The sequence below is a fragment of the Puntigrus tetrazona genome, chromosome 20 (genome assembly GCF_018831695.1).
Source record: "Puntigrus tetrazona isolate hp1 chromosome 20, ASM1883169v1, whole genome shotgun sequence".
Classification (NCBI taxonomy): Eukaryota; Metazoa; Chordata; class Actinopteri; order Cypriniformes; family Cyprinidae; genus Puntigrus; species Puntigrus tetrazona.
Genome location: NC_056718.1, coordinates 11,676,981 through 11,704,290, shown reverse-complemented (window position 1 = coordinate 11,704,290; position 27,310 = coordinate 11,676,981). Strand labels below are relative to the sequence as shown.

Genomic DNA, 27,310 nt, shown 5'->3' with positions numbered 1-27,310 from the left:
GCTGAGCCAATAGCGTGTCATCGTGGGCTGGCTTTCTGCTATGCACGAGGAAACTATCGTAACTGATGGGTGTAGACATACTTCTCAGCCAATCGTGCGCGTCGAGAGGAAGGACTGTTGAAGCGCTTCAACCAATCGCGTGGGCTTAGAGGCGGGCGGTACGCAGTGTTGCCTGCGCAATGTAGTTGACACTCCTCTCGACCAATCATTGGCAAGGGTGGGCGTGGCGATCGGAAATTTCGTCCATCTAAATCATTTGTAGGCATGTATAATATTGACACGTCCCGCCCACTGGCCGGTCTGCAGACTCACACAAATACAGTTGTGTGTTTCATAAAAATGCACTCAGATGCGTCAAGTAAGTACAATAGTACGTTTTCACTGTTATTCGTATTTTGTCGACCTGTGATGGCAATTAGGAACTTGCTGCACCCTGACAAGTCGTCGTGACTTCTCTTAAGATGTATGATTCGCTGTATTGACGCATTTTGTGAGTAAAGTAGCCGTTACCCGAGCATACAAATCATCAGATTGACTCTGAGCTTGCTAGCTGCTCTCTTTGTGTTTTTACTCCGATGTCTTGGGCGCTTGCAAGCGACAACGACCTTGCAAGGAATAACGCTGCATTTTAGCCTTCTTTTCTTGAGTATATACAGCAATCCGAGCAAGGTATCTGATCCTATTTACACAATACACTTGTACACTAATTACCTTTAATACCCAAATAACCTTAAGGGATCCATCTCCTCACAACTCGAGTGAGCGGTGCAAAGCAACCGAAGAGCAAGTAAAAGGTTGTTTTTTAGAGCTAAACGGTTCGGTTTTTTCGAGAAAACTGCGGAAAAATGACAGGGGGTGAAAATTGTGACGCAGTTGTGTAAAAAATTAGTGCTTGCAAACACGTCGAGTATGATCTGGCGCATTACTGTACGTCCCTCTGAAAGATCAACTGCATGTCGTTGCGATAGAAATGTCTTTGATCAAACATAGAAAATGTTTTTTGCAGCATTTGGGTCGCATTCATCAGTTGGGGAGAGTACCGATTGAAATTATGATTTGAGGAATTCTGGGAAATGAGGTTTATTCAGCCGAACCATTGCATTGGAAAAAGCAGGCGTTGTTTGTCATTAGACTACATTCCCCAGAAGTCCACAGACTCTCCAGATACTTTGTAAAGTCGTTGCAAGTTGTGCGTGTATGCGCTCATATTTAAAACGTGTGGCAGAAAATCCTTTTTTCAACTGCAGTCATTTATTGAAATGTGAATGCTTGAGATGTGTTGGTGTGAATTCGGGTAATACTGTTTCTTAAATGTTTGGGGTATTTCATATCCACTGGCATTCCTGACAACTGCGTCACACGTTCACGAATAGTCTGATTTTATGTCGAGTTTGCTTTAAAAAGGTCCTGGATTATATACCGGACAATGTTTAAACTGCATATCTTTCATCAACTCTGAATTTAATGTCGTTTCAGGGGCTTGTGTACTCGCACAGCGCTTGTACAGAAAGGCCTGCACCGATACGTAATTTTCTAATTCTGAATAAAGAGAACGTGGAAGTTTATAATGTGTGCAAAACGAATCAAATGCGTATGTCTTTTTTCCCCACATTGCTGCGTCGTTCTTGAATTTCACAAAACATTCATAATACTAACCTAGTTTTCATGCGCCAGCGCATTATGGTTTATACTGTAAACATTGTATTTAATCAGTTTTTTTTTATTTCGACTAAATCAGAAACACCATGTAATGTATTATTCATATTCAACAAATATTAAAAAGTAAAGTTAATGAAATAAAAGTTACAATTTATAAACAGTAAACATTTACAGTATAGAAGGGATAATTATAGGCACTGATTATTATAGACTCTGGTATTATAGCCATATATTATAATTATATTCTTTATGCTTTAGAATATGGTTTTTCTTTCCATTGCACTGCATGAGGACAATTCTTACACACCGGGGTATAGCGGACCTTTAAAAAGATGCCACTGACCTTTCACATTGCACATCTATTCATATGAATATCGTTTTTGATATTTAGGCTATATTATCTGGAAGAATATCCTGAATGAAATACGCTGGATCTAAAGATAAACTGCAGACCAAAAGAGAATTGGCATTACTGTCTTTCTTTGAAAAACAATTCAATTACGTCACATTATCGCATACAATGAATGAATGCATCTTAGATTACTACAAGCTTATTGAATATCGCAGTGTATTTTTTTGGTCCAAATGGTGTTATGTATATCCTTGTAAGCTTGTTTCAGTCTCTGCATATTTATTCTTAAATATATTTCATCCCAAATCCAAATCCTTTTTTCCACAATTTGCTAGGACTTGATATCAACATGCTAGAGAATATGGCTTCCACACTGGCATTTACTTTCTTGATTATAACTATACTTGATAATATAAAGATTATGGATGACAGTCTTGGTAGTCGGCTATTTTCATAATGAAGATACATAGAGCAGTTAAAAGCATACTGTATGCATTAGCTTATTAGAAACACTTCACAGAAACACACAATCTCACACGGCCTCTCATTTCCCTGTCAGTTTACAGGCTGACTGGAGCAGATGCTTCTTTACCATGTCCTCAATAATTTCAACGTATACGCTGTGCATACATGCATACACACCACAACAAGCAACACACAGAAAGCCATGTACAGCCCAGATGCTTGTATATAACTGCCAGGGGTAACAGATGTTTATTTTTATATGTCCTATACAGATTTCCAGCTGAACTCTCATTTGTCCACACTGGCCAGTATCCACAAGATCTACCACACCCTGCACAGGCTGGTAAATATGGACTCGGTTTGCATGCACTTAAATACTCATCAGCCTTATTGCCAGATTTAACATTCGTGCCTTTAAATAATTGAAACAGGTGGGATTTGTGCACATTTTCACTACTAGATGATTGATTTTTATTTTTAATTTTTTTCAGTGTGATTCTTTCAGGTAGGCCAATAAACCAACCTAAAAGTATTCAGTTTTACTTAAAACATGCTCGGCCTAAGGTCCTTACTGAAATACAGGAAGCAGTGTATCAAGACTGATGTCTGTGTTGTTTGTTAAGTGAATCGATTAGAAAATGCACGCGTCAAACTCTGAAATACTAAATGTATTCTTTGCTATAGTTAAATCCAGTGAACAAAGGTTTGTTATTATGATTATGATTTAAAAACACGTGGATATTTGTCTGATTTGTCAGCCTTCGAACTGCTTTCAAACATTTTAAAAGAGAGAATTTTTTAAAAATGCAGGAAAAAGAAATGTAAACGAATAACATGAGAAAATGTATCTTCATTCTTAGTTGTAAATAGCGTGAGAGAGGTTTATCCTGGACTTGTCAAAGGGAGAGATGTAATTTCCTCATTATCTTCAGCTGGGATGTTCCTGTGACAACGAACGCAGCACGGTGTGCATCAGCAGCTGCCGCTTTTAGAATGTCATAAATGTGTTATATTAGCGTACTACTGCAAATAAACATACATTTTATATTTTGAAATGTTTTTAAAAAATGCTGATATAATAAAAGCTAATATGTCTGACTTTTTTGTTTCTTAATGAATCTGTTGATGCACACCGTCTTGCATTCGCTGTCACAGGAACATCCCAGCTGAAGATAATGAGGAAATCTCTCCCTTTGACAAGTGCATTCAAAATGACTAAATAATGGCATGCAAGTGCTCTGTTCACTCAAAGGTTTGATTTGGAAAATGACCATGAACTGTGCAATCCACTATATGCAAATCGTTACACCCATATATATATATATATATATATATATATATATATATATATATATATATATATATATATATATATATATATATATATATATATATATATATATATATATATATATATATATATTTTACAACTGGATTTGAGCATAACTATAGCATGCAAAATATAGTGTAGCTCTGGCACAATCACTCTCAATCACTCTGTTCACTCAACATTCTGCAGAAGAGTAGCAGCTATTAGCAAGCATCATAGAAAGAATGAAGTAAGCATGTGTGTGATGTAGGTGGCTGATCATCTTATTTTCTTGTAACCTTTAGAGATTCTGTCTGTGTTCTTGTCGGAGAGGAATAAGCTAATGCAGAGCAAAATTCTGTGTGAATCAGGGTTAAAAGGGTAGTTATTTAAGTAAATGCCTTGATCAAAGGTTAATTTGCAGTATGCAATAACGCTGTCAGACTATCGCATTGCAATACATTGTGCAGCTCTAATTGTGGGTGTTTCATTTTCACCATAGAACCTGACAGAAGACGTCGGCCCAGAGACTCACAGTACAGGTAGTGACCTCAAACCTGACCTAATATCAAACCTTTTTTTTTTCTTTTTTTTAAACTGCGTTTGCTTGCATCATATGAGTAATTGTTATCGCAACTGTTCAAAAGATTGGAGTCAGTAAGATTTTAATGCTTTTATTCAGCAGGGATACATTAAATTGATTGTAAGGGAATGGCTAAAAAAGGGACAAAAAAAAAAGTCATCATCTTTGTGTCGTGTTTGTCTCGCATTGTCAGCCTGCTGCTCCAGAGCCATGCCCCCCAGGAAAAAGAGGAGACCCACTGCTGGAGATGACCTGTCTGCTAAGAAGAGCCGGCAGGATAAGTATGTTTAAAACATTCACCTATCCATCCATCCATCCATCCATCTACCCATCTCTCAAACCCTTCATCTATGTCCATTCAAACTGTTCTTTGACCTTCCACCATTCACTCAAACATGCATGCCCATCAGTTAAGTGTCAGTTAAGAAAAACAGAGGAAACTGAATGTTGTTTTAATAAAACGATGTCAAAAGAAAGTTGAAATGATCATAGCTGTTAATTGTACCATCAGATCTATTTGTGTGGGTGGATTTCTGCCCTCAGAGCATGTGTCTCTTCTTGTTTGTATCAGATGTAGCACGTTCATGCTTTAATGTGTATACAAGTGTGTGTTAATGTGTATTTAAATAGCCTCCACTCAGTCCTTGTCTGTTCATTTCAGTGTTTACAGAAAACAGGAGACATTGCAAATCCAGGAAGCCGAAGCTTTTTCTAGCAAGAGATGCCTAGAATGGTTCTACGAATACGCAGGTATGTGGGCATAAATTTAAGTCATACTGAGCTTGCCACAATGATATCATATGATATTGCAAATGTATTTATCTTTGACTGTATTAGTAAGGTCTTAAAGAGAATATAATCAAATTACAATCAGGTAAGCTTATATAATTTGACTTGAATAATTTCAGCTAAATGTAGGCTTTTTTTTCGAATTTAGAATTTTGTCCTTGTGGCTTCAGACACTTTCCAAATGAAGTTAAAGGTCCCTGAAGTGCCTTGAAACATGCATCGTTATTGTATTTGGTGATATAATTTGAACTGAAACAGGAAGACAGGGCGGGACATATCGAGCAACCCGCCCCCATTTTAAAATAGCCAATAGCTAATAGTTTTATTTATATCTGCTCTGGCCAGAGTCGTTTCCCGCCAGATTCAATATGAAACTCTTACTAAAACAAAATATTGATCATAATCATGCTGAAGTTTGATTATGCATATATCTTCTAACATTTATCTTCACTTATATATCTATGTTTTGGAGCGCATTGGCTTATGGATAGAGGACGACCGATATTTGGCATTTTTCAAATGTTTGGCCAATATGTTCAATGCAAAAAACTTTTATTTTGACTGCGCCGATAAAGGAAGAGCCTGAGCACACGGGGCTCAGTTTCTCTCTCTTGTTCGCTGCCATTTTGTTTAATGTGGTAAAAACTCTATCTAATAATCAGTTACAACGGTTAAACAAAGAAGTTAAAAAGTATATCGGCATTCAGCAAATATGCATTTATATAATTTAAACAAATGTTTGAATGACTAAGGAACATTTAAATTTAAAAAAGTTGCAAACTGGGTTGCATCTAGTTCTAGATCTTGTAAAGTGTGCATGTATATGCTGCATCATCACATGTTCTCTGCGTGACAGGCTGGTCCGTCTAAATGAAATGCTGCATTGAGTTCAACTTTATTAGAGATGTGCGATCAACAAACTTTAAACTTGTGATTTCAAATTATGCCGTGTTTTATGCATTTGCCCGCTGTCATATTCATGTCATTTTCATGGTGTGCTGTATAAAATATGTGTGTTTCTTTGGCTTTCTTTGAAAAATAATTCCCAAAGCACACAAACTAACCAGAATGCCCTGTTGGTTACAGTATTTACTTCTTTATACTTAAAGTATAATTTATTTAATATGTATTAAATATTTATTTATTTGTGAAAAATACTTGGTCTTAAAGTTTTTTTTTGTATTTTTTACACATTTATATTTTAATCCATTTTCAATTTATTTTTAAAGTTATATCGGCCTAATATTGGCTGTCAGCCACCCCGCTTTCCAAGATATTGGCATCGGCCTTCAAAAAAACTGTGTCGGTCAACCACTACTTATAGATAACCTTAAGACTAACATCGATACTAACACCCAAAAAACTTTCATTTTGATTCCAGGGGGACTTTAAGATGTAAATAGAAGATGTAAAACTTTTTTTTCACACTTAAATGTCATTGCATGCAAATATCAACTAACTTAACTTTTTCAATTATTAATAACCAATTGGTCTCAGAGTCGTTCTTTTTTGTGAATATAAAAAAGTTCCTAGTAAGTCTTACAAAGTGCACTGTCACATTAGTTCACATTCTAGTTTAACAAGACTTTTTATTTTTATTTTAACTAGTAAACCTATTGCTTCATATTTTGAAGCTTAAGTTAACTAGCATTTTTGTAAAATGTCTTGATTTGATTGTTCTGCCATGTTTTAATGTAATGCAGAGACATTTATGGCTTAATTGTCTAAACACTTTCTGGGGCCGCTGCATATAATAGTAAATTGTGTCTAAATGTGTTCTAAAAATAGGGTGCGATGATGTTGTTGGACCGGAGGGGATGGAGAAATTCTGTGAAGACATTGGAGTGGAGCCAGAAAATGTAAGAAAACTAAACGGAACTATTATGAATTCATAGTTTACTCTAAAATATGACTCATCAATAGTTTTACATTTTAATGTATGTTTGCACACAGGTAGTGATGTTGGTATTGGCCTGGAAGCTTGATGCCCAGAGTATGGGTTACTTCACTTTACAGGAGTGGCTCAAGGGAATGGGCTCATTGCAGTATGTCTGGCCAAACATGCAACTTTAATGCATTTACTCCCATGCTGCTACACTTATTGTCACCCCAACCTTCACTTTTCCTTTTCTTCTGTCATATGCAGATGTGACTCTACTGAAAAACTCAGGAACTCTCTAGACTACCTGAGGTCTGTCCTCAATGATGCCACCAGTTTCAAGCTCATTTACCGATATGCCTTCGACTTTGCCAGGGTAAGAGTGACTGTGTATAGGACAGATGATTGATGAACATTAATCATTGTTCAATTTAGAAGCTCTAGTCCTCTTTTAGTACTTCAATACTATTCTTGGTTTTGCCAGTGGCTGTGCATCTGGAACCTGTTTTTTTTTTTTCCCCCTGCATGCATGCTGGGCACATCACAGTCCTTCAGTTACGGCAGACAAAGGCTTGAGACTGCTGAGAGATGGTGCTATTTTGGGTTGTTTCACCTCTTTGTCTGCTCAGCAGAAGTATCTCTTGTCCAGATAGTTGATTTTTTTTCATTCCCTTGGTATGAATTGTAAAGAGACTGGACCTTTGCTGAGTGAAGCTCTTACTGGAGCTATTTGATAGGGCCAATAAAGTGGAGGAGTACAAAATAAATAGCTTGTGGCAACCTTGAATGGATAACATGACTTTCATGCTGTCTAGATGAAACAGAATTGTTCATGTCTGGACTCATCGAATAGAGCGTTTAGTTCTTTCTCCTGCACTAATAAAATATAATGGCAGAGAGTGATTTTTAAGCATAATAGTATCTATTTTGGCAATTTTGTGCTTATCAAGGTGCAGGGACAATAGTCATGTCTGCCCTTAGATGGTTGTATTATCATATAGTTTACACGATACGCTAAATTCCAAAGCAAACAAGTACCTTTTTAAGTACCTTGGCAATAATGGCAATAAGTATTTTTAGTGGGATGTGTGAACTTGTTTTCAGACTCTTTAAACTTTAATATGCTTCCACCCCTTTGCAGGAGAAGGATCAGAGGAGTTTAGACTTGAATACTGCCAAGTGCATGCTGGGACTTCTGCTTGGGAAGACCTGGCCATTGTTTCCAGTGTTTAACCAGTTTCTAGAAGTAAATATTTTAATCTTTACAGTCTTATGAACATCACTTTAATTATTTTACATGACCAGTCAAATGTTTGATCATACCTTTACATCCATCATTACTACTACTACTTATTATTATTATTATTAAAAGGCAAGTTAAATAAAAAAAAATTATAGTCATTCACTCACCCTGATGTCGTTCCAAAACCGTATGACCTTTTTTCTGTAAAACAGAAAAAAATTAACAACTACAGTAGATTTTTTTTTAACCAAAAATTAAGAAATTAAGGAACAACACAAGGTTCAGTAAATGCTGACATTCCACTTCATTTATCCCTTTAAATTCAATAAATATAACAATGAAAAAAAACTGATAAATGATAATAAATGAGCATATATTTAATGGCATCAAGCAGTGCTTTTAAAACTGTATTTTTTTTTTGACTTCTAATTTTTGCCTTTTAATACTTTACTGAAGTTTAGTATTGCTCTATCCACGTTCGTCTATTCTCTTCTGCGCTTATGCTACAAATGCCGTTTACGTTATACGTCCAGTCAATCAATAAGCCAGAACTCCGCAAATGCACATACAGCCGTTGTCAGAAGTCAGTGATTTGAGTTATAATTTGTCGCCATATAGTGAGTACAAATATTTGACTGGTTGTTTATGCGGATGTATGCACATCAGTACATATTGTCTTAAATTTGAAGTTTGACACACTTTCCCCTTTTTTCCCCTTAGCAATCTAAGTATAAGGTTATAAATAAAGATCAATGGTGCAATGTTCTAGAATTCAGTAGGACTATCAACCTTGATCTCAGTAACTACGATGAGGACGGGGCCTGTGAGTACAAGCACTCGCACTTAAACATATTCTAATCACAGCCCAATTTAGACATCCATCATTCTTTTGTACAGTGCAGCTGGAAATACCTCAGATTTGTCTTTCAACTCCTTTTTTTGCCTTTCCTCAGGGCCAGTGCTTTTGGACGAGTTCGTGGAGTGGTATAAAGACAGAGAGATGTCGTAGCGACAGCTTCCCCGCGCCTACCACCATCACCAACTAGATAGACCAACTAATCGCCAACAATCACCATGACAATGACGACAGAAACGGCTTTGAAACAAACATCTAGAAAACAAAGTACAAATCAAAACTGAAGTGTTTGGGACAGACTGATGGTGGCCCCTGGCACTGAGGGCTCGAGTGTGTGAGTGTTTGCATAGAATGTAATTATCAATGCACATGTTTGTATGTCGCCCTTTTAGCCGGGGCCATAGGAGGGTCACTGGTGGTTGCGTGTTGGAGAATCAGCACCTCACCGACTCCACCTAATGTCCCCCATAGCCCACAATGCATTGTGGGTAAGCACACGGCCAGTCTTGGTGCCGCCTTCCCACCCCACTGTGATGTTTCATATTGCTGTGAATGTTATAATAGGCTCTTATAAGGAGGATGAATTTGGATTCTCCAAAAGGCAGGGTAGGTTAAAACTCCCATACTGTCTGAAGTTTAGGTAATTTAGACCTGAAAGGAAAGGAAAAAGAAGAACCTACTTGGCTTTTTACTGAAGGTCGGTGACTTATTGCTAAGGTTCAAAATGGAAATAGCTTACAGTGTCGCTCTGCTGATGTGGTCCAAACACTGTTTACTAAGGTTTTTATGTTGGAGGATGATGACAGTCAGGGCATGTTACCATAGATACACAGCGACCTTTGCCATAAGTTTTATTTTTACCAGTCTCACTGCACTTGGATGCCATTTAATAAAGCGCATCACATGCAAGAGTGTCAAAGACATTCTGCTGTAAGTACTTCCAGTGGTGGTCTTATATCAGCATCCCTTTCACCACTTAACATTCTTGATTTTGATTATGAGCTCAACAAGAACAGCTTTACTGTTCACAACATGAAGAACAGTGGGTTATACTTATCGTGAGCGTAGAGCCCAGTATCTTTTTCCTGGCTCACTTGACCATTGTGTATTCGCACTGCAATGGCAAGATGTGGCCATCTTGTAGAGGAATGTGAGCAGGTTAAAGTGACTGGAATGCATTCACTATATCATTTGATTCCTTAGCAATGTAACTATACTGTGCATGTCATGTTAAAATGACAGGACGTGGATCTAAGGGTGAGATGACGAGAGAAAGCTGTTAAAGTGCACTTTTGATTTCTGTGATGAATTGCCACAAAAATATAAAAACAGGTATCCTGCCCTAAACACTGACACTCCTTTGGCCACATCCTCTTCCACAGATCTTGTGGTCAAATGTGATCACCTTAACCCATAGTGACCAATGCCTAGCAACTATTTAACGTTCTAGTTATGTTTGTAAAACTGTTGAGTTTTGTCTATGGCTGTGGCGTGAAGCTAACTTGTCATCTGAACAAGAAAAAAAAATGCATGCATGCATTCTGCAATTAGAGCCGTCTTTGTGAATGAATGAGATTTTTATTTTTTTTTGTACATTTATTTTAAATTTTATTTTATTTTTTGGCTCTTGTTTATTTTTTTGTACAGGTATTTGTAGAAGTGTTTTTTTGTGCTTAATTTGGGTATCCGCGGTCATGCAGTCTTAACGCTTTATGAAAAACATGATTGTGTGATGGTATTTAGAGCTTAAACACACTTGTAACCTCATCTGTTGAGATGTTCTGCTCTGCATTGCCTTCTCCACCATCTCCACCAAGTGCTAAACTACCATGTACATGAGTGACTGCAGCATTTCTGTATATCTGCAATTTCATGTAAACATACTAATTTTATGTTCGTCTCATATGGATGCAGACAAAATCGATATTAACTTTATTAAAGCTTATTTAGGGAATCAAAAGTTGTTGTTTTTTATCTGGTTACAAGAAGGCATTTTAGTTATGTTATGTTTTTTAAAAAATGAAGGTTGCTTACCATAAATTATTTATCAAGTTTTCACCCAGCATCTAAGATGCCAACAGTCTATGTATGCTGTGCATGCTGGCCAGAATCCATTAGAAAATTGTCTACAGACACTTGTTATAATCCCATTCATCTGCACCTGTTTGTGCCTGAGGGAAATGGTGGTTTTAAAATGATTTCAACAGACGTTCCCTGTGTTGTTATGACTGTTGCTTTTGTTGGGGGAGTATGTAATGCAGAGGGCTGAGCATTCTCATCTGACTGTATATATGTATGGATGTGTGTGTATATGTGTTTGTTTTCACTGTAACCTCTCTACATTCAATATATATAAAGGGGTTTATTAACGAAACATGGAGTTATTTCATCTGTTTTAGATAAAGGGATGCAAGACTTGAAGTCATGCTAAATCTTTCCCCAGTTTGCTGAAAAATGTGTATTCAACAAAAACATGAAAGTGACTAAGAAACAGTAATAAAACAGTGTTGGAAGAATGTTTATAGACCCATTAATGGATATAATGTGTTGTCATAGTGTGTAGTTAATAGCCTCTGGATTTTTTTTTTTCATGACTGACAAAATCGATACAGTGTTTATATTAGACAATATTCTTATGTACATTCATACATTGTTTCAATGCAAAAAGAAGCTATTCATTACAAATACTGAGGTTTAGGTTGTGTTCATAATTATATTACAGTATTTACAGTACTCTTAAAAGGCAAATCCCCATACTCAAAAACATATGTTTGTGTCATCAGCTCAAAATCGTACAACAGTGTTTGTTTAGTGTGTCAGAATTAAATCTTTAGCTAAATTAAATATTCCTTATACTTTGAAGTTGACTTGGAACCAATTGTTGATGAACTCTTCGTTTTAAGGCCGTGTAAGACTGGGGCTTCAGCTCCTTCTGCGTGTTTTGAAGTTAACACGCTCCTTTTAGAACCACTGCCGTATTCCACTTCTCCATAACCTGCTGGTGATCTGTTCTGCCTGTCGCCGCTTTGTTGAATGGAGGATAGGGATGTAATGTTGAACTCATCCATTTCCCTTCTTTTTTGCTGCTGTAATCTTCTGCGTTCTTGCCTTTGACGGATTTCAGAATTTTCTTTGAGATACTCTCTTACATCCTCCTGATCTAGGGAAGGTGGCAATGTCTGTGGAACTGCTGGTGGCTCATCATGTCCTAAAGAGTGTTCGTCACTGGACGAGGAACTTGACTTCTTTGCCTTTGACTTCAAGCCAGTCTGTTCTACTGAACTGTCCATAAGTTCTCCTTTCATATTGTCCTTTGTAGTCCACAATTCTGATTGTGTCTTTATTATTAATGCAGAGCCTTTTTTCATTGAGGCAGAAGGTGACACCGCAGATGATAAACTGGACCATGTGGTTTCATAGTCTGTTTGTGTTGTAGGTGCTAAATCTGTTTTCATTAATTTGGTAGAAGAAGATGGTTCACTCTTTGTGAACGCAATGTACCTATTTACCTTTGAGATTTTATCAAGAGATACACTAGTTTCTTGAAAGAAATTTCTGTCTGTTTTTCCAATCATATTAGCAGATGACTTAACAGCTGAAGTGCTCTGTGTCTTTGTTTCTTGAACTACCCCTGATATTCCAACTCTTTCAGCCAAGATGGCAGTTAATGCCCGAGCAGGATTTTGACTTTCAATAGGTGTGAATTGAATGTATCTCTTAACTCTCGGTACTCTGTCAAGATTTTCAGATGAAATGATCTTTGATGCTGTTTTATTTCCATTAGTAGACTGTTGTATATTATCTTCTACTGAAGTGCTGGATCCCCTTGTTACTTTGGGTACCACGGATACGTTGACTCTTTCAGCTGAGAGAGAAACTGTTGCCTGAGCTGGAGTTTGATGTGTAAAATTGATGTATCGTTTAACTTTTGGTATGTTATCGAAAGGTGTTCCAGTATGTCCCCAAAAATAGTCTTCCTTAGAGGTTACATCATCTTCAGATGAAGTGCATGATTTTCGAGTTTCTGAAATGACTTCAGATATTTCATCTGGTAGAGAAGTTGTTGACTGCTCAGGGTGTATGAATTGAATGTATCTCTTAACTCTTGGTATTCTGTGAAGATGTGCTTCTGTTTGCCCGACAACACTGTCTTCCTTAAGATTCTTTTTAGGAGATTCTAGAGTACTAGATTGTGTTTCTGTCACCTTTACAGACTTTACAGTGCTTGGAAATGGTGCAAGAACCTGGGAAGGTTCAGATTGTATGAATTTAATGTACCTCTTCACTTTTGGAATTTTGTCAAAGGATTCACCTCTTTGTTTAAACACATCATCATGATTAGATAGCTCAATATCATCATCAGATGAAGTACTTGATTTCCTTGTTTCTTGAACAACCCCAACTGAGAGAGCAGGTGTTGTCTGAATAAGAGAGTCACTTTCTGCCTTTGTGAATTGAATATATCTCTTAACTTTTGGAAATTCGTCAAGAGATGCTCCAGTGTCGCCAAAGACATTGTCTTCCTTAGCAGTTAATGTGACATCTTCCTCAGATGAAGTGCTTGATCTTCTTGTGTCTTGAACGACCCCTAATATTACAGGTTTTTCAGCTGAGACAGCAGGTATTGACTGATCAGGGGATTGGCTTTGAGGATGTGTGAATTGAATGTATCTTTTAACACGTGGTACTCCATTAAAAGACAATCCTATTTTCCTAGAGCTATCGTCTTCCTGAACATCATCCTCAGATGAAGTACTCTCTCTTGTGGTTGGTTGTTTCAGCTCAGTTTCCGTCAACTTTGTGGACTTTTCCATGGTTAAAGGAAGAAATTGTGAGGAGTATGGTTCAGATTGTGTGAACTTAATGTACCTCTTTACTTTTGGGATTTTGGCAAGATATTCACTAGTTTCTTCAGTGATATTCTCTTTTTTAGTAGTCGGTTTAACATCTTCCTCAGATGAAGTGCTCCATCTCCTTGTTTCTTCAGCTATAATAGTTGCATTGACTCTTTCAGGTGTGGTTACCTCAGCTTGAGATTGAATTTCAGGATGTGTGAATTGAATGTATCTTTTAACTCTAGGCACTCTATCAAGAGAGATCATTGTTTGTCCAGAGACATTGGTTTGTTTGACATCATCCTCAGAAGTGCTCGATTTCTTTGCCTCAGATTCGGTTCTTACCTGATTTGTGACTGAAGTGGTGGGTGGCACTATTGTAGGATGAGATACAGGCTGTTTAAATTGAATATATCTCTTCACTTGTGGTACTCTATCAAGAGAAATACCGATTTCTCCAAAGAATTCAGTTTCCACTTTCTCTTGTTTAATTACTCCGGAGGTTGAAGGAGATGTTGACTGCATGTGTTGTGGAGGAAGTTCAGTCTCCTTAAAATTAAGATATTGCTTTACTTTTGGCACGCCATCGAAAGATGCATCTATTTTAACAAAGAAATTATCACTATCATTATGAGATCTAACATCATCTTTAGAGGTGCTGGTGAGCATAGATTTAACTGGCTCAGTTGTGGCAGTCGGACTAGATATTGGTAGTGTTGGGGAAGGTGGTTCAAACTGTTTAAATGTAATGAATCTTTTTACTTTTGATACTCCATCAGAAGATACACCTATTTTCCTGAAGAAATTGTCTTCCTCGTTTGTCAGTTGATCATCATCTGATGATGAGCTATATCTCCTTGTTTCCTGTATAGCATCTTTCATAGTTAAGGATGGAGGTGATGGCAGAGTTGGGGAATGAGGTTCAGACTGCTTGAAGTGAATGTATCTTTTCACTTTTTTTATATTTTCAGGAGATATTTCAGTTTGCATTAAATAACCCTGGTCTCCAGATGATCTGTCAGTTGTAGCTTCAGGTTTCATTGTAATATCACTTGTGACTTTCGTAGAGGATGAAACTGATGGCAGAGATGGAGAATGATGTTTAAACTGCATAAATTGAATATATCGCTTAACCTTTGATACTGCATCAAGATTTATTTGGCCCCAAAAAATGTTTTCCGTAGCATCAGATTTGTCATTCAACTTGACAGATGGGCTGGAACTTGTCTCCACTACTGTCTCAGGCCTCTTGGTTGAAATAGGTGAAGATGTTAGAGTTGGAGAGTAAGGTTTTGGCTGACTGAATTGAATGTATCTTTTTACGTTCGGCACTGTATCAAGAGATACACCAATCTTTTTAAAGAAACTGTCTTCATTGGTTGTAGATATGACATCATCATCAGATGATGTACTTGATCTCCTTGATTTGGGTTGTGCCACCAGTTCAAGTGATATACTTTCTTTGTTCAAGGGCAGTGTTGTCGAACAAGGTTCAGTGCTTGAGAATTCAATATACCTTTTTACTTTTGGAAGGCCATCATAAGATGCATCAACTTGACCAACCAAATTTTTGTCTTCATTGGTTTGTTTTGCATTATCCTCAGAGGAGAAACTAGATCTCCTGGACTCCGTTGTTGCTATAAATTCTGGCATAACTACTCCAGTGGTTGGTGGAGGAGATTGGACTTGAACAAAGGAACTGGAGTGTGTAAACTGAAGATATCTCTTCACTTTTGGTAAATGATCAAGGGATAAACCTTTTCCAAAGAGATTGTCTTCATTAGTGGTCACCTTATTTTTTGACTTAGTTTGAACTTGTGATTGAAAATTCCCCTCATTTGGTTCATGTTCATGTCTGTTGAACAGTCGTGCACTTAATGCTCTTAATCTCATCAGACCTTTAGACTGTTTCTTGTCAAATACATCTGTGCTGCTGGAGGAGTTATCAAAGTTAATGTTGAGTACTTTGTCTGTGTTCTTATCTGGTGCCATAGGTCCTCTTTTTATCCCAGATGGTACTGTAATCTCTAATTTTGTTGGGTATTCCAAAAATAGATCTTCTTCTTCACTGGAATACGATCGGTCAGTATCATAGCCTCTATTCAGTCTGTTTATACTTGACCTATAGACAGGATGGACATGGTATAGTGGCAGGCTATCATGACTTCCATAGTATGATTGATCTTGTTGTTTTTTTCGTTTAGACTTTTTTCCTGATAAACCTTTCATGGTAGAAGTAGGCGATGATGGCAGAGATGAGGAATGTTGTATATTCTGATTAATATACACATATTTTTTCATATTTTCACTTGTATCTGTGCTTGGTTGTTGTGTATTGTTATATATTGTTGTGCTCGGCTGCAGAGATTTGATTGCTTCCTCAGTTGTGGTCTCAGTTTTAGATCTGGATACTGACAGAGTTGGTGAAGAAGATTCAAACGGTTTAAATAAAATGTATCTTTTTACTTTTGAAACTCCATCAGAAGATACATCAGAGTTGTCACCTTCAGTTGTCAGTTCATCATCATCATCATCATCATCTGAGGATGAGCTATAACTTTTTGCTTCCAGCATATCATCTTTTTTGGTGAAAGAAGGTGATGACGACAGAGTTGGGGAATGAGGTTCAGCATGTTTGAAGTTAATGTATCTCTTCACTTTTTGAATTCTATTAGGAGATACCTCTATTTGTGTTAAGCATCTGTTGTCTCCAGACAATGCTTCGGATTTCACCTCAATATCTGATAAAGTGGTGCTCTTCTTTGTTGAGGTAGTAGAAAATGATGGCAGTGTTGGCGGTCCAAACTGTTTAAATTCAACATACCTTTTAACCTTTGGCACTGTATCAAGACCCACATCTACACATATGCCAAATTTGTCATCTTCACACTTTATTGAGTCATATATGTGCATACTTTCATCAACACTGTCTCCATGAGTAAGTGTCAGATGTATGTCTGATGGCTCCAGAGTGATAGTCTCTTGTTTTATAAGAATGCCAGCACTAGGCATTCTTTCATTTGGGGTGACATTTTCATATTTTTTCAAAGTCACCAGGTTTTCATAGTTCTCTGTGTGTGATTCATCCATTGACTCTGGGTTCACAACATAATTGTTTGGTCCACCTACACTTTCACCACTTTCACTTGAAGAGGAGCTTACTATGTCAGAGAGCTCAAACTGCTTTACATCATCAACAGAAAGTTCTTTACCAAAAGGTTTGTCGAAATCAAGAACCTCTGAATCAAGATTTATTTTGTCTGAAGGTGATTCTGCTTTGCTTTGCCTCCATGAGTCATCATCTTTCACTGGGTGTCCTAAAGCAGAGTTGGAGAGATTTTGGATACTTGACCTTTCAGAGCCATCAGTGAAAGAAAAGCTTTCTCCACTGTCATTCCACAACTCTGGGTCCAAATTATCAACATTCTGTTCTTTCAGTCTGTTTGACCATTCTGAAAACGGCTCTGTACTAAATCCTGGAATTTTATTTTTGACAGGTGGAGGGTCAACACTTTGCTCAGTTTGTCTTGAGAAGTTACCTTCCTGACTGGACTGAGATGATGTTGAAGAACTGCCCCTTCTTCTCTTTACCTGGGTGATATCATCTTCATCTGGAATTGGCTCAAATTCCATGTCTTCACTGGAGCAAGGTGGCTGCTTCTTACCATTTATGACTAAAGCATTCACTTCTCCTACCTGTAGTGAGCTGCTACTACTGCTGCCTGCTCTTCCTCTGTGAACCTCCATCTCAAGGGCCTGCTGTTTCCCGCCAGTTACTGAGGTTTTATCTTTCCCAACGGTCTCATAAAAAACCTCGACTTCTGTGTTGCTCTCAGAGGAGCCATCTGCTTTATCATCCTCTACTGTAACGTAGTAAGGCACTTGATTTTCAACTTCTGTGATTCCACCAAATGTAACTCTTGAACTCACTCTTACTTCTCGTTCTTGGTCTTCTACATCACAGTACCCTTCATTCACATATGGCTGGGGCCCAGTGGAGGAGGTGGTTGCTGGTGATGGTGTAGATTGTCTCTTGGATCGTATTCTCCTCCATAGTTTTTCTAGGAGTGGTCTCAAAAAAACACCCAGGATAAAGGCTACAATAAATGTAATGATGACCGAGAGGCAGACGGCAAGGACAAAATCTGACTCGCTCCTTGTTTGCCGTAAAGCAGGATTATTCCTTGGTGTGTTTTTATTTTCTTCATCATCCAAGATGGTTTGTGCATCCCTACGTGGTCTTGAGCCACTGCCTTTTTTGTAGACATGTATATCAAATACTGATATGTGCTCCCCTTGGAGAGCTGAAATGCATACATAAAGTCCTGCATGCTTCTCTGTAATGTCCTTAATTAGAAGTTTTGGTTGGTTATCTGTGACTTTGCCATGTGGAGTCCACCAATGAACCTGCATGATACCTAGAATAATAATAACAGGAAATTTAATTACTACATTGTTTATGTGTAGATTTTACGAGTTACATAGTCATTAATAAAACATTTCCAATAATATGTATTGTTTTAGTAAATTGGACTGTGGTTTTATAACTTCACTTCAGATATAGACATGTAAGCAGAAGTAGCACCTTTACTGTCATTGCTGCAAGGAATTGATATTTGTATCCCCTCTTCCACAATCATATTATAATAGTGACCAGATCTGCTGGATTCATGTGTTGGACAGGTAAGCTCAGAATCCTTCAGGTGAAGCAGATCTTTTCCAGCATGATGTGGTGGAAAGGCACATACTATTTGCCAGGAAGCATCACCCATTTCTGTATCAAAGCTAATCCATTTTCTCAAGGTCTGCAAGTTGCAGTCACACGTCCATCTGTTGAAGGAGACATTGATCAAGGCTTTCAGGTTTCGCAGTGACTGGTAAGCAGGGACAGGAACGGTGACCAGCAGGTTATAGCTCAGATCAAGGACCTGGATGGAAAATGTTTTCCACATTTTAATGCATGCTGACTTAGGTAAGTTAAATTAGGCAATAACTACAAGGTATGTCAAAAAACATACCACTAGGTGGAGCACACTCACAAACATGTAAAATTGATCTTTCCCTTTAGCATAAGATTACAATATATCAAGTGGCAGCTATTAAAAGAAATAGTTATGAGATGTTACCTTCAGCTGTTTTAGGTCAGTAAAGGCTTGTGGGTGAATGCTCATGATGCTGTTATGCTGGAGATGTAGCTCTTTCAAATGAATACAGTTGTCCAGGTCAGTAAGATCTATCTTAGATATCTGGTTATAAGACAGCTGAAGAATCTGCAGAGACTTTATGCAGCCCAGCCCTGAAAGCAAAATGTATATTCATAATATCAGAAGTTAAACAAAATGCAATGATTTGAGTTTTACCATATTTGAATGCATTTAGCCGATCTTAGCATATATCATTGAATCTGATTTAGACCAGAAGCATCTCGTTTAAAAATGACCAAAGAGTTCAGATATTTTTCCTAATTAAAACATGACTCCTCTGTAGTTGCATTGTGTTCTAAACTTGACAAAAATGAAAAGTTGCTGTTTTCTAGGCTGATATGACTGGGACCTATACTCTCATTCTGGCGTAATAGTCCAGGAACTTTGCTGCCGTACCATGGCAGCAGCAGACGCAGTGATATCATGCAGCGCCCGTCAAAAATATTCCCCAGCTTGCAAGACACGGAGCGAGCAACACAGTCTGGCTGTTTGTAACTCTAGGCGAGTTGGAGAATGAGCCTGTTTTCAAAAAAATTGCAGTGTTCCTTTAAATATCAATGAATTCTTTGAGTCACTGACAGGTGTTGCATTTTTTTTCATTAGATAGTAAAGTCAGACATTTCACGTTTTTATATATTGCTGTAATAGTTCAAGTCAAAAACAATATAATGTATTAAAAAGAGATAAACAGTGGATGGCTGAAAAGTAACTCTATAGTTTATGGATGTCCTTTAGGTTAAGTGTCTGGCTGTGCCCAGATTTAAATCTAAGCTCTACCTGTTACAGCTTGCCTTGACCCCATAAAACACATGCACCTGTTTGTGCCAGTATCTGCGGCTGTAACAAAACCTAACACAGTAGTGCACTGACTTAACTTGCAGCTAGCATTTCCATTATTAACAAACAACAAGCAATATTTGCATATTAGTGGCTAATATGTTTTGCTTAAATGTTTAAATGCAAAGTACGGTGCTTAAAATATTAAAAACGTATTCAAGCCAGTACATCACATAGGTTTTTGAACACATAAGAACTGAGTTGATTCAGGGAGGAATGCTTGCAAAAGGTTCTGTCAGAGAAGAGATGGAGAAGTCTCTTGTCTGTTTTAAGAACCACATTGACTGCTGAGCTGAAACGAGGGCCTGCTGGACAGGGGTTTATCAGAGAGAAACATTGAGGCTGTGCTCGGAATCAAAAGGAGTTGAAAAACGCTGAGGCGCTACCATCTAATTCAGTTCTTTCATGCTGCTGGGATTGGGGTCTGCTAAGGCTGAGCAGAATCTGATTCTTGGCCTTTGTTAACAGGTCCCTTTGGACTTCAAACAAAGAATGAGTTTCGAGGCTGACACAGAAACCTTACATTTGTGTATCAACCAGCTATTAATCACATACTGGAACAGTATTCAGAAATTAAATGAAGGAATTAGCCATCTCATTAGAATAGCACTGCATACAAAATTCAAGATAATATTCAAAATCTAAAACTGATGACACTGGGCAAATATTTTATTCTAAACCTCCAGTTAAATGTCTCTAAACATTTTAACAAAATGCTTTTTGGTATCTTTTTTAATAGTGTTTAACTAATATTTTTGGCTAATTACGTGTGTCTGGGTATTTGAAGTGCACTTTTCCTTTTTGGAATTTTGAGTGTGAACACATTATGCACCCTATTTATACTACAAACATCATAGAATAGTGCATAAATACACGAGTCGGATGCATCTCTAAGCTTACGAAACCTTATAAAGGATGGTCAAAATACAAGGCCACAATGAAATTCATTCTCTGGAATGTGTTTAGACCATTATTACCCTTTTACAGCCCGTTATGAAGCACAGGAATGCGCAGTGCCCAACCCTAGCGACTAGATCACAGGTGATTTCTTTTCACTTCATGCTGAGGGAGGATCCTGTGACTGGTTTAAATGGAATTTAACAGGTCAGAAAATTGTGCAATCGAAACAGATCAAAGTTCCACTGATGAGGCAGTCATTTACCACAGGGTGGAGAATGTGCTGGGGCCTTATGAATTTTACAGATTTTACATAAGTTTAATAAGATTCTATTTTAAGATAATTTGGTTGTTTTTAGTAGTTGGACACCTAATCAATCAATCAAGCAATCAATCAATCTATCTATCTATCTGTCTATCTATCTCCTGTTTTATTTCAATGTTTTTCAGGTCAAAACAAGGACAGAGGTACTGTTTTTTTTTACAGCTAGAGTGTTGAATAAATTACTAATGCTGTAAAGTAAATACATACTCTTGAGGCACATACCCTTTGGTAGATGTTTTAGATGGTTTCTTTCAGCAGACAGCAACTGAAGGTCAGGTGCCCAGGACATGCATTCCTGCCCTACACTTGACAGGGTCCTAGTGCCTGACCGGTCCTTCTTCAAAATCAGAGACAGGCTCTCCAAAGCATTATTTCCCACCCAAAGGTGCAGAAGTCCCTTCAATTTTACACGACCAAAGCTGAGAGGAGCCAGAGAACGCAGGGCATTATTGGATATGTTCAAGGAAACCGCAGTTGGTGATATGCTTGTGGGAATCTCAGTTAGATCCAAAGAAGAGCAGTCGAGGAATGGGCCGCGCTGGCACAGGCAGGGAACAGGACAGGCAGAGGTGGGGAAAGAATGTGCCCCCCAGAGGTGGAGGAGCAACACTGCCACACCAAGCACTGAGATGTACGCTGACATTATAGTCAGCCCTGAAGGATATAAAAAAAAAAATAACAGAGAAGTTAAAATGTAATCTCGACTGAACATGGCATGCTCACATTTGTATGCTATTTTTATTTATTTTTACTGAGCTGTTTGGATGAAAGCAGAGAAAATCTCTCGTGAAATCCTTTGCTGCACCACAAAATCAATCATCCACACACACACATATATATATATCTATATATATATATATATATATAGTTGAAGAGAGACTAAATTATTCAACACCAATAATTTACTAGCCTAAGCTTAAGTGATAATTCAAATTGACTGTATTCAATATACTGCATTAAAAAATTCATTTTTTACATATTTGTTTAAAACTAACCTTTTAGGGTAGCAATTCTCCACTCGACTCAAACGATGTCTGTAGCTCTGGATAATTACCAACAAAACACTGAGATTGACAGAGAAATTCTTTGACTTTAACACCAACTTCCCTAAGCTCAAAGTCTGAATGACATTATGGCACCGAACACACACACACACACACACACAAAGAACAATCACTCACCTGAGTTAATGTCTTACTCAGGTTTGCTCCCTCCCAAGCATGAAAAAAGTAAATGAAAATACATCAAATATATGTATAAACATATATACATAATTAAAATTCTATTCAGTGTTAAATAGTTTTTTAAAAATAATAAATGTTTTTACATACATATGTAATGATATATAAATGAAATGCCACCAGATCATTGATCAAAATTAATAATCAACAAGTAAATTAATATCTTAACTCAGCTGTCACAATACATTGAGATAGATGCTTTTAACAGTCCCAACAATCACAACACACTTTTTTTTTCAATCAAAACCTCATTTGAATTTATTAACAAAAACACTGCAATATGAAAGCATTTATGTGACTTCCCTTCCGACAATGCTGAAAAGATCTGAAGTCATAGATGATCAGATGGTTTAGATTAACAGACCAATTCATTATAGGGATGAAAAGAGTGTCACATTTGACAGTCTCTTAAGGTTTTAAGTTTGGACATCACAAAAATATTGTGTTCAGTAACAATAAATACCACACATGTAACCAGATGAACCAGACCAAAAAGGTTATATTGCACAAAGTATCACACTCAGGTAACTCAATTATAGATCATAGAAGTTTCCTGTTTTTATCTTATCAAAAGTTATCATAATGGTACACGCCTCTGAATGTGTCATTAGTAATTTCGCATTAGTACATAGCACTCAAGAGAAGGTGACTGGGCACTAGAATGCAAGCCTTAAAAATATGTTCCAGATGTGAGGCATCAAAATCCACTGTTTCAGGATCAGACTTACAGTGTTACATAACATACAGCTTAAAACCACTTGCTATGTTGATTCTGTTTCTGTGAAGATAGAGCATACAACAAAGAAAATGAAAAGCAAGAGGCTAAAATCGTGACAAAGTAAACATTAGCGATATAAAAACCAACCCTGAAAAATCTTAATGACATCTGAGCTGTTTAATAATATTGGCCACTTTAAATCCCCAAGTAACACCCCTTTTTTATGTGCCCACTTGATGGTTAATAATGACAGGAGGGGATAGTAAAAGAGTGTAATAATATTGCTCAGAAAATCACTGGACTCAATTACTCTGCTACAATACAATATAAAAAGCACATGCAGTGAAGGCTGAAAGTAGAAAGCTTAACGGCTGTAAAACACCGAGGTGAGCCAATGACAATGGACAGAGAGCTCTCAGCCATAAAAGAAAACGGCGCTGTTTGTGCTGGTTTGGATTTATGGTTATAAGGGAGCCATTATCATCATAGAGGTATGTGTGTGTGTGTGTGTGTGTGTGTGTGTGTGTGTGTTCTTAGAACTCTAATAAAGCAGAGTGGGTGTGTAGAAAAAAACTGTCCTAGTGGGTGGGAGTGTGAGGGCAGATAGTGTGTATTGCATGTGTATACAATAATATTACAATTTTTATCCAGTTTTTCAGAAAATAAAAAAAACTAAATATTACCATCATTGCATCTTTTGGCAGTTCAAACTAAATGTTCATATGAAGGCATTAATGAGCATCTGTATGTGTTTTCCAGTGGTACTCCTTTCTCTTTCGTTAGTGTGCTGCTCCACACGGATTGTCGGATGTTTGGCAGCCCATGTTGTGGTATTTGACCTGCACTCTGAATAGCGTCCCGTCTGCACACATGCAAAGTTTATACCTCTCCAGCCCTTCACTGAAGTACAGGACTCCCCCTAAAGAGGAGTTTGGTATATGTGAAGGACTGAACATCACTGAGCCATTCAGAATAATGCTGTTTTCCTGCATAAAATAAAAAAACAACAACAACAACATTAACACACTCTTAAACTCTTATTTATATGTTTAGATTATGTGTATACATACACACACATACATACATACATACATACATATATACATATATATATGTGTGTGTGTGTGTGTGTGTGTATATTTATTAAGTACACAAAGTATATATATTTTTTATATTTACGTATATACATTTTTATAATTTTTTTTATATTGTGTATATTTCAATATTTCATAAACATACAATTTTTCTTAAATATACACATTCATGTTTGTGTTTGTATATACATAATAAATATACATAGCATACACATATATTATGTAAACAAAACTTATTTTGGATGCAATTAATCGTGATTAGCCCTAGAACAGCTATTCTATTAATTTGACTTACAACTACAAATTTCCGAAAACTTTTCAAACCTGTTAACTTCTTACCGCTTTTAGCTCAATGCCCCCACCCATGCTGAACTCCACTGTTTTGCCCATGATGTAAACTCCCTCATTGCCACGAATAATGGCCTTACCATCCCCTTTGATAGTGAGGTCAGATGATGCATTGCTGGTGATCTGCAAAAGATGGCAGCGAGTCACTGTACAACACAACTCATGTTCGACCAATCAAAAGAGGCATATTAACAAGATCATAAATCTCATATCAAGACGTTTAATATCTAAGATAGATCAGGACATATAAATGATGTATGCCATGTGATAAAAATTGTACTGTAAATTATTCAGGTTTCGTAAGACTGTGAGTCAGTACTGTTGCTTACTCTCTCAGTAGAGGCTTTCTTCACATTGAGAACCTTGACCTCTTTGGGCAGGTGGAACTCATGGGTGTCAAAGTCAGTGCTGAAGAAAGTGGTCTGGGTGCGTGGGTCAGTGAAGGAGATGCCCAAGTCGCTGACGATAGACGTCTTATCTTCCTCTACGCTCAGCTTGGTGTTGCCCTGCTGGAACACCACCTGTAAGAGAACACCTAAATCAATACACTTTCTCACGTTATCTCCCAGAGCTTGTTTGGAAGAAAGTCAGATACTATGCCGACTGACTGGGTTGTTGTTGCCAGTAATGACGAGGTCCTGGTCCTTCCTGCCGCCCACTGTGCTTTTGTGTAGTGGGTGGACCACGCCCATATCTGCCTTCTGTTTGAAGCGTAGCAGACCGCTCTCGTGAAACTCCATACTTTCACAACCTCCAGGACCTATCCGTATCACTGTCCATATCACCAGCGTTATCTATAAAACACAGGTAATGCACAAGCGTCTCTGGTTTCAGTCAGCGGTAGAGACGTAACTCACATTTACGTGAAAATTTCCTCAAATTTTCGAGTATATCCTTTTAAAATATTAACATCACAGACACAACAAAGAAGCGATGAACTCACAATGAGATTGATGAGCGCAAGCAGGAAGAGAAGGATGATTATGCCGATGGCAATGATGCCCTTGCGACCCCTCAGTCCTGTTTTGTGGAGCCTCTCCTCTTCGATCGGAACGTATCCAGCCTTAAAATTACTGTTGTGCTCTTTATTAACTGATCTGCGCTCGATAGCCTTCTCCCTCATGGACTTCTTCACCGGCGCATTTGGGATTTCCTGTGGATATAATGAAAAAGAAGAAGATGCATTAGATGATACGATTACTGTCTGTTATTGCACACTCTGCTACAAGCGGTTTAACATACGAGAACATTAATTAATTTTCTAGAATTCAGAGATGAGTTGAAAATATTTCAATTATGCCAGTATGTATTTAATTACTATGATAGTACGTAAGCCAAGATTAATATGTATAACTTTTCCAAATGCGTTCAACCAAGTGTTTTCCAGGTCATTTTTTTAGAAGATACATGAAATCAATGCGTAGTTCATCTTGTTCACTAATGATCGACAACCGCAAAATGTCTAAATACTTTTAAAAATCCATTCGTATCATATCTATTTTGAATATCATGCTTACAAATATTTTTATTTTATGTTTATTGTATGTTTATTTTAAACATGCTTTGGGGGCCATAATTACGGTGTGTTAACAATAATATCCTACTTCATATTCTATACTACTTAAAATTTTGTTCCGTCGTATCTTATGGGTTATTTAATATATATTTTTTGGATAGAGCACTAAATAGAGCACTTGCGGTAACTTACAAGGGAGTCTGATTGTCTGGTGTGGGAATATGCTAAATATAACATCAATCTCAGCCTGTAACAACTATTTATCTGTTTAACTATTTAACTATTAATCTTATTTTTTTAGAATAAACTAACACTACACATTAATTAGCAATAAAGGCACGCATGCTGTTACAGAATGACTGCTAAAAAAGAAAGCAGTGTCGCTGTCTTCAGGAATGCAGTAGATGAGTCCGTGCGTCTGTAACGTTATGCCTAAAAATAAACGACACGCAGCCCTTTCCTCTGTTATAAACACGAGCGAATGGCTTTGTTTTAAAGCTCCAAAGAATCACCATCCAGTGAAACCACGGCCAACTCTATCCCTGCAATAATGAGTCAAATTTTCCATAAACGGGCACGGCGTAAACCGCGGAGATGGCCGTTATTCGTGTGCGCACCTCGCCACAGACATCGTCGCAATTTTACCGTTACTACACATCGCTCGCTTTAGCGCCGAAAATCGCTTAAAAGGCAACGCGAAAGAGAAAACACCGAAAACAGACCTGCTCGGACGCCATGTTGACCCTCCCTCCCTCTCCGGAGCGCCGCGCCGACGGCTTCACACACAGCCCGAGGAGAAACCACCGAGACACAACCGTTATCCTAACCGCGCTTTCAAACAGACGGCCCTTCTCACGGACTATACCCTTCAAACCCGGCCGAATTAAATTTGGGATGGAGTATCCCACAAACACAGGCCAGCGTTGAAAAACAAACGAGTCGCTTTCAAGGGAGCACTATGTTAGATGGTTTGTTCCTCCGCTATAAAGAGTCAGTTGTGAGTCGCATATAGACTCGCCGTATAAGGAAAGTACAAATAAAGACAGGGCGCATCAACGACAAGAAATATTGCCTGCTGTATTTTTTTCTTCTATTATGTCTTTATTTTCGATATTTATTTACTTTGGTTAGAATTTATGTTCACTGGGAAAAAAAGTTCG

General features: G+C 37.6%; 3 protein-coding genes across 7 annotated transcripts; 1 reads left to right on the top strand and 2 right to left on the bottom strand.

Moving 5' to 3' along the window:
• The first annotated feature begins 267 nt into the window (after positions 1-267).
• Positions 268-11,509, top strand: dcun1d4 (DCN1, defective in cullin neddylation 1, domain containing 4 (S. cerevisiae)). 5 transcript variants are annotated; one of them, XM_043218823.1, is made up of 12 exons: positions 511-669; positions 2,749-2,819; positions 2,968-2,981; positions 4,288-4,327; positions 4,562-4,649; positions 5,030-5,118; positions 6,946-7,016; positions 7,111-7,202; positions 7,304-7,412; positions 8,178-8,282; positions 9,000-9,102; positions 9,233-11,509. In XM_043218823.1, exons 5-12 carry the CDS (start codon positions 4,579-4,581, stop codon positions 9,286-9,288), a joined length of 696 nt encoding a protein of 231 aa, XP_043074758.1. In that variant the 5' UTR covers positions 511-669; positions 2,749-2,819; positions 2,968-2,981; positions 4,288-4,327; positions 4,562-4,578; the 3' UTR covers positions 9,289-11,509. The 5 variants fall into 5 exon arrangements, with proteins under 5 accessions (XP_043074754.1, XP_043074753.1, XP_043074755.1 ...); XM_043218819.1 differs by lacking the exons at positions 511-669; positions 2,968-2,981 and adding an exon at positions 268-358; XM_043218818.1 differs by lacking the exons at positions 511-669; positions 2,968-2,981 and adding an exon at positions 307-370.
• Positions 11,510-11,637: 128 nt separating this feature from the next.
• On the bottom strand, positions 11,638-22,406 carry LOC122324423. The gene is made up of 5 exons (XM_043218816.1): positions 22,229-22,406; positions 21,456-21,887; positions 19,097-19,266; positions 18,556-18,898; positions 11,638-18,388 (listed from the first exon to the last, which is right to left on the bottom strand). The coding sequence occupies exons 2-5, from the start codon at positions 21,874-21,876 to the stop codon at positions 11,970-11,972; spliced, it is 7,353 nt and encodes a 2,450-aa protein (XP_043074751.1). The 5' UTR covers positions 21,877-21,887; positions 22,229-22,406; the 3' UTR covers positions 11,638-11,969.
• A 296-nt stretch (positions 22,407-22,702) lies between these two features.
• sgcb (sarcoglycan, beta (dystrophin-associated glycoprotein)) lies at positions 22,703-27,149 on the bottom strand. Its single transcript, XM_043218817.1, has 6 exons — positions 26,873-27,149; positions 25,578-25,787; positions 25,243-25,428; positions 24,964-25,155; positions 24,626-24,757; positions 22,703-24,178 (listed from the first exon to the last, which is right to left on the bottom strand). The coding sequence occupies exons 1-6, from the start codon at positions 26,885-26,887 to the stop codon at positions 23,972-23,974; spliced, it is 942 nt and encodes a 313-aa protein (XP_043074752.1). The 5' UTR covers positions 26,888-27,149; the 3' UTR covers positions 22,703-23,971.
• Positions 27,150-27,310: the final 161 nt, after the last annotated feature.

Excerpts from the sequence above, each read along its gene's own strand:
- dcun1d4 (XM_043218818.1), top strand. The coding sequence starts at position 340 with ATGCACTCAGATGCGTCAAGTAAGTACAATA. Across the intron at positions 4,328-4,561 it reads CCCAGAGACTCACAGTACAG|CCTGCTGCTCCAGAGCCATG; the intron begins GTAGTGACCTCA and ends TCGCATTGTCAG. Across the intron at positions 8,283-8,999 it reads TGTTTAACCAGTTTCTAGAA|CAATCTAAGTATAAGGTTAT; the intron begins GTAAATATTTTA and ends TTTTCCCCTTAG.
- LOC122324423 (XM_043218816.1), bottom strand. The coding sequence starts at position 21,876 with ATGTCAGCGTACATCTCAGTGCTTGGTGTGGCAGTGTTGCTCCTCCAC. Across the intron at positions 19,267-21,455 it reads TCTAAAACATCTACCAAAGG|GGCTGGGCTGCATAAAGTCT; the intron begins GTATGTGCCTCA and ends TTTTGCTTTCAG. Across the intron at positions 18,389-18,555 it reads TTGCAGCAATGACAGTAAAG|GTATCATGCAGGTTCATTGG; the intron begins GTGCTACTTCTG and ends TTATTATTCTAG.
- sgcb (XM_043218817.1), bottom strand. Across the intron at positions 24,758-24,963 it reads AGAAAGCCTCTACTGAGAGA|ATCACCAGCAATGCATCATC; the intron begins GTAAGCAACAGT and ends CATCTTTTGCAG. Across the intron at positions 24,179-24,625 it reads GGGGCATTGAGCTAAAAGCG|GAAAACAGCATTATTCTGAA; the intron begins GTAAGAAGTTAA and ends TATTTTATGCAG.